An 8,749-nucleotide genomic window follows, 5' to 3' on the forward strand; every position below is an offset into this window, starting at 1 on the left:
AACTTGTTTTCTGCCTTGCTGCCCCCCAAGTCCTTTGTCAACCATCTCCTACCCTCCACCCCCTGTTTTGAGAGCAAGCACTCTACAAAAATTTTTTATTACCAGCCACGGTCGAAAACAAAAATGGATGTCCATATGCATCCTCTTTACTTGTTTCTTTTCTAGGTATGTACTTCAGTTGCAGACACTGAACTGTCTTGTACTGTACAGACATGTCTAGAAAAGTATCTGAATTGTTTTCATATTTTATCATATAAGTTTTTGTAGCCTATTGAAACGGAGCATTCTTTTAGGTTTCAGTAATTAAAGGAATTGTTGCATGTGTTTGGTAGTTGTATTTGGTACATCAAATCTTATTTTGCCTTAAATGTGTTTTAAAAACTCAGCATTTATAGTTAAACAATCTAATTACTGTCATTACTTTCATTATTGTCATCTTGCAAAGTAAATCTTAGTCATGAGGTTTCTGTGGGGGTAAAGGAAAATTCGCCCTGCTTTTGCTATGTTTCATTTTTGTATTTGTGCGTGCTTGCTCTTTTTCTAGAGATGCTGGAGAGAGACATGGTTTTGCACAACAAAGGCGAAAACTGTATAGTTTTGTGACAAAAGTAATGAAGACTTGCTTTCAGTATGGTTTTGTGCACGTTTAAATTTTTCAGATGATCGCTAAAGATTTTGTTTGCTCTTTAAATGGCAAAGGCATAGGGATAAGGGAGAGCCTAGTCCAAAGGTCAGGGTAATAGCCTAGGACTTGGACTTACACTGGAAGTTTCCTTCTCCTGCCACAGATTTTGTGTGTATTGTTGGGCAAATCACCTTTGCGCTCTAGCTGTAAATTGGATTTAATAGTACTATTCATGTTTGTAGGAGTGTTGTGAGGATATAGTGAAGCAATTGACAAAATATAGAGGTGTATAAGTTTCTGAAATGGGAAACTATTTTGTTCTGCATCTGCAGTACTTGGCTGACATCTTGCTTCCCGGTACTTGGTAGGTGGTGCTCTAACTTTTACTGTATGGACTCTTGCTCAGTAGCATGGGAGAAGAGGAAGGACTACATCAAACGCAATTACTGGTATGTAATTTCTTGCTTCCTAGATGAAAAAGTAATCTAGTATTTTGTGCAGTTTCAGGAACAGGGTAACAAAGAATTGTTTTTATGATGTTAAGATACTAATTGGAAGTAAGTGTTACAGAAAAAAATCCAGTGAATGCTGTGAAAGTTTACCTTTAAAAATCCACAAAACTTTTTTCTCTGCTTCTACACAACCAAGTGTGTGATATATTGAGGTTTTCAAGTTTTCTGCTGTGTTCTGTTCTTCTCTTGGTGTGCCTTAGAATAGTAGGTGTATGAAAACTAGGTTAACAATCAAGTGAAGTTGTTTTCATTTAATTTAGGAAGTTTTAATTATTCTTCACAAGGATATAAGTTGAACTAAAAGAAGCTTCAAACTCTGCACAGAGTGTTTAATGTTTGATGACCTGATCATACACAGTTGATTAGTAGTCCCAAAAGATGTCTCAAGGTCAAGTTTCACATGGGGTGCATGTGTTTAGAAATTATTGTACATACAACTTTGTAGGAAAAATTGAATGGCATATCCTCTGATAGGAAGTTGCAGGTATATCTAAAAATCTGGAAAAGGCACTGTCAAGTGAAAACGTGGGTTGTATTTAATGGGAATAATGCAAATATATTAGGTTACAGGAGAAAATTTTAAAAGAAACTTCCAAAGCATTTAATATACTGGTAATCTGTGGATAGCTTTTAAGAAGTCTATGAAAAATGACCATAAGACCAAGTTCATATATTCCATATTGTAGTCTCTGCATACTATGATTTCTAAAGAGTTTTGTACCTTCAGTGGAAAGAAATCTTCATGAGTCAGCAAATCCAAAAAAAGGTTATTTCATGGATATATACAACAATGTAAGAAGTGTTGTACCGAGTCAGACCAAATGTTTATCTAGCTACTGGGCTATCCCCAGGTTTTCAGAGTAGATAAGTATGTCATGTATTTTGAAAGGAACAATGTTGTTGCACTTTGGTGGATTTTTAGTGACTCTGAAAAAACTGAGAGACAGCTCTCTGAAAATACGTGGGACATACCATAGCAACCAGAAAAGCAAGTCAGAGGTTAGGGCTTACCAAGGGAAATGGAAAATGATGTAGAAAGACAGTGCGATAGTATTTTGATTTATCAGCTTTTAGTTGAAAAACTTCATTTTGTTTGTGTCGCTACATTAAAAAGAATCCCCAAATACTGCGCAAACAGGAATTCTGAGGATAGGAGACTTAGAAGGGACATAACAAAGCTGCAACAATGTAAAGATCAGGTACTAGCTTTCATTTGCAACCTAATTTTTACAAGACTAAGAGAAGTGACATCTGCATTTAAAAAAAAAAAAAGTTAATTTGTATTTCAAAGAGATCAGCGGCAATATTTGCATGGGGCACTTGTCAAAATTAGTGCAATTCAGAAGAAGATCTGGAGGCTAGTGCTTGTAAGTCATACCTTGGAAAATTCAGCAAGTGATTTTTAGATATAAATAATGAGAAGCCTGGACGCACCCCACTTATTTTTAGCTGGTGAACTAGGAATACGGGAATTTTGCTTTCTTACAGTCAACTGGGAAAGAAGTACAGAAGCCCACACAGAGGGTGACTGTGCCTGTCCTTACTGGCCTTGCACAATTCATATTGGAATTACACAGTTCAGTTACTCACCTGAGTAAGGGAACCAGAAAGACTGCTTTAGGTACCTCAGTTGAATGTTTCAAGTTACATGGAAGAAATCTAGATCTTACTCTCCCTGTAGCCAAAACAAGCTAACCTTTTCAAGTATCCTGCCCATGGTATTTTTTTTACGTTACTCTGTTAGGCATGTTGATGTTCTGAAGGGGTCAATTTTTTTAAGATGGTGTGCCAGGTTGTATTTTTATTTCCAAAATTAGAAGTTAAGCATGCCAGTACAATCTCGGGAGGAGCGAGGAGAAACTGCCTCTCCAATAGGTGAAATACAGCCGTTGAGATGTTTGCTTCTGTGCGAAGCAGCGGCTCCTGACTTCCATCAAGCGTGGAGCTTAATGGGAGCCAGGAGCTGGGAGCCCCTGCCTCTCTCCGATGCCATGACTTGTGGACCTGCTCAATCCTGGTTCCCGAGTGCCGTCTTTGGGACCCAGTCCATATGTTCCTGACCCCTGTTGTACCACACTGGCCATTCTATAACCTGGTATGACAATTCTGATGTTTCTATATTAAAAGAATTTGCTGTTTAAATTTAAAGTTTTTGTTTTGTTTTTTAGTCTTTTTTTCACCTCCCTCTTGAGCTGTTTACATCATACAAGAACTGTTTGTGTTTTTTTTAACAGGACACAATGTTTGTGCGAGGATTAAAGAGAAAATGTTTTGATGGTGAAGAAGATATTGAAGGAACTCTGGCTGGTATTAAGGCTATTCCTTCATATAATCTTCAGCGGCAGTCACTTTTAGATATGTCCTTGGTTAAACTTCAGCTGTGTCACATGCTGGTTGAACCTAACCTTTGTCGTTCGGTACTTATAGCCAACACGGTACGGCAGATCCAAGAGGAAATGACTCAAGATGGGACTTGGCAGATGATAAATACACAGAGTACAGGGCAGGCATCCCTGGATCGTCTTGTTTCAACAGATATCCTCTGTCGTTCGTCTAGGGAACAAGCCGAGGGAAAGCATGTTCCAGGCTATAGTACTTTCAATAAAGACTTTGAGGGTGACCAGGCACAAGATAGTTCAGAAACTATGTCAACAGCCTCTTCAGTGCAAGCTCCGAGAAGCCTGCAGAGCAATATGTGGGAAATGGAGAATCCACAAGAGAATAAAGGAAACTTTCAAAAATCATTAGATCAAATATTTGAGACACTGGAGAATAAAAGTCCTAATTCTGTTGAAGATCTGTTTTCAGAAGTTGACAATTCTTACTATGATCTTGATACTATGTTAACAGGCATGATGAGCAACACAAAAATGGGACACTGTGATGGGCTTGAAACGTTTTCTTCTCCGACAACTACAACTTCTAACTCTAATTGTAAATCTGATCTTAATGAGCTTGATCATATTGTGGAAATCCTTGTTGAATCCTGAAACTCCTTGTGTAGGAGATAAAGATCTGTTAATGGGAAAAAAAGACTCGAGAAAGCTATTTCCACAGTTCGTTCTATCAAATCTGCACGTGTATTTTACAAATATCTATATATTATATAGATATATATATTTAAAAAGCACTTCATATTGCAGGTTAACTTTAAGAGTTAACACTATTTTGCAACTTGTAGTGTAATAATCCAATTTATTGTCCACTGAACTGTAAGTACATATGGTAAATGTTTTTAAGTTTGGGGTCCAAGGCTCTTGAAATTGGGTTCCTTTTACTAATTTGTTTTAGCCTTTGATGGAGGATATGCTTAGTGAGGGGGAGTCTTTTTCTTATACTTCTCCGAGTAAAAATGGTAATAAACATAGAGAGAAGTTGGATAACTGGTTTCCTATTTTACTCCGGTTTCCACTTTGTTACACCACATAACTCCTACCATATCCGCTGCTTGTGTTCTAAGTCGCTACATGGCTCTTAAAGAGCAGTATGCAATAGTTCCTCTTATCCTAGCTAGCTTAGTCTGTTTTTTTGCTACAATTTTTACTTCAAAAATAGTTTTAAAGTGTTTATTGGTGTTTAGATTTTTCCAGGTATTTTCCTAAAATATATTTTTACTACAGATGTTATGTCAGCTGCTAACTTAGCAACTTTTGATCATATCTGCAGTTGATGTATTTTTTGAAAGATTTTCAAAAAGGGATGGTTTTTTACCATGAGCTACCCAATGTAGTTCAGTAAAGTGTATGTAAATGTAAATATACAATTTTATACTTTACATTAAAATGTAAGAGCTGTTTTCATGATTCTGTTTTATAGAGTAGTACTTTACTAAATTGAGAATTCTACAATTAATGCTTTTCATACCCTGTGTACGTGAGCATCATTAGAGGAAGATCTTTGATCCAGCTAGATACATTTAATTCATTTCAGACCGTATTTTTTTGTTAACTACAAACCTAAATTACATAGGGTTTTATTTATGTGTATTTATATGTAAATGTCATCAAGTGAATTGTTTATCACTGAAGTCTACCATCCAATACTTGTTTATATGGGATAACTCTTGCACTAACTACTACAAAAAGTGTTATTAGCGGCCTTTAAATATCAACTCATATGTCATGATGTCTTGTCATTTATTAATATGCTCCACTCTTACCAAGGGTTTCCTCTTGGCTTTTTTTAATAACAAAAGACAATACAACTTGGGATGGTGTTCTTTTCTTCAAGTACTCACATTCGTTTTAGAGTGTATATAATTAAGGTTATTCCTATGAGACTTTTTTGGGGGAAAGGGATAGATCAAGTACACTGTATGATTTTGTTATAAAATGACAAATTATTACTTTCATAAGCTGGTAGTGAAGAGACCTGAACTAGCAGGGATGTAGAGAAGAGGGGGAAAAGATTGATTGGTTTCTGGAAAGTGTTAGCATTGGTTGTGCCGGGGGAAGACATCTGCCAGTAACGGAGTTGTTTTCTATGGACTTGAACCAAGCAAGTCGCTGAACATGAAGAGGGCACATTTCTGCATCTGACAGACTCTTCCTTCCCACAAGTGACATTACCTACTATGCACGATCCTTTTCAGATTCTCAAACCCCTAAAAAGGGGAGGGGTGGGGTGGGGGGGGGTGTTGAGGACATTCCAGTGTCACCTCCTCAAAAGGAGACCACTGAACTTATGATTTCAACAACTGCTCTAGAAGCATCTGATTTGGGGAAAAATGGCATCACTTTGCTAAATTTTTCAAACTTGATAGCTGAATGTGTATTAACTCAGTCACGTGAAACCATGCAGTTGGTGAGAGTCTTCAGTGAATTTGAAAATGGTTTTGTATTAAACTTGGACATCAGATAATCCATAGTTACTGTAGTAGTTAAATATTGCTTCCTCAGTTAAAGCTTGTTTAATAACTTTGTATTAAATTATGAAATGCCGTATAGATGCTCGCAAGTTCAGTCTATATAATACAGCTGGACCAAAGAAACAAGCCAATACTACATGTCTTAATCAATAGAGATATCACTCATAACTGAAAGATGTTGCAGTAGTATATCCTGCTTCAGGAAGATACAAATATTGATGTGAACTGTCATATCTCACAGTGACATAATAGTCTGATTTATTCGGTAGTGTTTGTTGCAGTATCAGAGATTCTTCCTTCAAAATTATAAATACTCAGGAAATTTTTCTTGGTGCCTTTCTGTGTATGAATAGTCATCCATTGAATAGGACAGCAGATGCCTTAGGGTAAAGCAGAAAGCCAGGCAGTTTCAAAGTTTTATAAAGGGAATATAGTGTTTAGTTGAATAACTAAGTATCTTCTGTCCCTCTGAGAAAGTTCTCCAAAACTGCTATGAACTGTGGTTCAAAACCCACAGGCTTCAACAAGTATGAGTGTTCCCCTCTGCCTCATCCTCTCCGTTTTCATTAAAAGAGCAACTGCATGTTAAGATATTTTAAAAGATGCTCTCCCCCACCTCCTTAGTGTGCATCAGTCTCCATGTTACAGATAGGAATTAGTATAATTTGTTCATAACTCTGAAACTGTGTATTTCAAATGCATATGTGTATGCATATATATGTATCTGTATCTCACTGTACCAGGCATCTAGCTGGGTGCATTCCTTTAGTGAGGAAACTATAGCTGGTTAGAGCATTTGTAGAGACTATTTGGCTTAACAGGAAAGATATTAGGTAAGTACGCATTTATGTAGTTAAGCATTTAAACAGAAATATCTATCCTGTTTTATTACATTCTTCAAACTTACACCGAATCTTATGTGCTTTTACATGCCTGATACTTTGTCTCAAGTCTTCAGCAGGTATAAGAATTTGTGTTGCTGAAACTTGCACAGTCACTGTACAGAACTGATGTCTGCCTAGAACTGGTCTGGCTCTGCAAGGACCAGTCAGGGTAAAATCAGCTTGTCTCCCAACTGCTTTTTTGGTGTGTTTCAGTCTAATTTAGCTGCTCTTTCTGGGTAGCTTCACTTCTGTTTAAAAAGGAAAAAAAAAAAAAAAGAGAGAAAGAAAAAGGAGCTTTATTTTCTAACTTGTGTTGTCATTTCTTTACTAGTCCAAAGAGGTCTCTGTTAAATATGCATCACTTAAAGGTTAATACAGTGTATTTCCCCTCTATGTATTCCTCTAAGATACTGAGATACATCAGAAATTATAGGGTGCCTGTAAGATGGTGAATTTTAAATTACTTCTTTTGTGAACTGTTACTACAAATGGCAAGAGATCATACGTGCTGATGGCAATTTTCTTAATTTCTACATATAAATGGCAAGTAATTTAACAGGTTAAATTAGGAAATGCTTTTGTAAGATTTTGCTACTGCTTCTAGCAGGCTTTTTTCTTTTATGTGCTCCTAGGGAAGAGAGTCATGAAACTTGCACGGCAGTCAACGCCATGTCTGAAACAAGGCTCTTGGTCTGAATGACATAACTCAGCTTTAGGCTTGCACAAAAAAGAAGTCCTTTCAAGCAAATAGCTAACATCAAATCTGCTGCTTTCTCAGGTAACCTTGAATATCTGTCCCCTTCTGCCTCTGTGCTTGTAGTTTTATTTCTCCTTCTCCCCTACCAGAAAATCCACAGCATGTGGAGCTTCTGGAGCTCGGGCATTCAGCAAAGGCAAGAAGTGTGAGGATCAAGGCTGCGTTAACAACGGCTTGGGCACATGAAAGCTTGTCTACTTATTGCTTCCCTGTTTATTTGGTGTGTAGTGGGTTTTTTTTTTTTATCCCCTCTCTCTTCTGCAGCTCTGAGAGTTTATCTAGCAAAAGATATTGCCTGTCTGTATGAATGTAGCCATATTTGCCCAAGGGACAAATCTGGTAAAAGAAGAGGGAATCATTTCTTCAGATGAAAAGCACTTTTCCAGACTGCCTCAGAGGCGCAGCAGTGAGGGGTTTCCGCCTTGAGCAGGTTAGGATTCACATGCGAGTCTTCACACTCACCAGGAATTACCTGTTTTCAAAGTTGTCCTTAGACTGGTTTTGAAGTCTCGGGTATGTCTGGACTGCTTTAGTTGGCATTTTTAAAAGCTTTATTGTAAAATGACTGATAGTATAGTTTTATATTGTAATTATCAGACCATTATGGATGTCTTGTGCCTCAGAATATTGAGTGTATGACTGCTTTACAGTTTTGCAACTTATTTCACATTCCCATGTAACTGAACAACTGTCAAAAGGTTGGATGAAAAAAATATCCATTTATTTGCTGACATCTAGGATAAGACAAATAAAAATGCTTTCAAAGGTGACTTCTGTTCGAAGTGAAAGTATGTCTATGTCTCAGGCCTAGGATGTATAGTCCCTTAATGCAAAAAAACCATGACTAATAGTGATAAATTTTGATTGCTCATCAACTCTTAAATGAGTGTGACTTCACACTATGTGACTAATACTAGAAGTTCAAAAACACCAAGTTCCAAAGAAATTAAATATACATCTTAGGAAAACATGTATTTTTGTCAGTTTGGCTCATTCAACTATAAGATTTCTCAAGGATTGTCTAAATCTTGTGCCTCTTGCAAAGTTGACAGTTAGGATAAATTTTCCTATTTTTTTCAAGGAAGTTCCACAAAGAGATGAAAT

At 36.9% G+C, this 8,749-nt stretch overlaps 1 protein-coding gene across 2 annotated transcripts; it reads left to right on the top strand.

The window, feature by feature from the left end:
- The first annotated feature begins 980 nt into the window (after nt 1-980).
- On the top strand, nt 981-5,341 carry CDCA4 (cell division cycle associated 4). 2 transcript variants are annotated; one of them, XM_010286116.1, is made up of 2 exons: nt 981-1,074; nt 3,372-5,341. In XM_010286116.1, the coding sequence occupies exons 1-2, from the start codon at nt 1,036-1,038 to the stop codon at nt 4,125-4,127; spliced, it is 795 nt and encodes a 264-aa protein (XP_010284418.1). In that variant the 5' UTR covers nt 981-1,035; the 3' UTR covers nt 4,128-5,341. The 2 variants fall into 2 exon arrangements, with proteins under 2 accessions (XP_010284418.1, XP_010284417.1); XM_010286115.1 differs by lacking the exon at nt 981-1,074 and adding an exon at nt 3,188-3,232.
- Nucleotides 5,342-8,749: the final 3,408 nt, after the last annotated feature.

This window comes from Phaethon lepturus, unplaced genomic scaffold, assembly GCF_000687285.1.
Source record: "Phaethon lepturus isolate BGI_N335 unplaced genomic scaffold, ASM68728v1 scaffold40794, whole genome shotgun sequence".
Classification (NCBI taxonomy): Eukaryota; Metazoa; Chordata; class Aves; order Phaethontiformes; family Phaethontidae; genus Phaethon; species Phaethon lepturus.

What these genes read in the sequence shown, in the direction of transcription:
- CDCA4 (XM_010286115.1), top strand. Translation starts at nt 3,188, where the DNA reads ATGTTCCTGACCCCTGTTGTACCACACTGGCCATTCTATAACCTG. An exon ending in ACTGGCCATTCTATAACCTG is followed by an intron (nt 3,233 to 3,371) that starts GTATGACAATTC and finishes TTTTTTTAACAG; the next exon opens with GACACAATGTTTGTGCGAGG.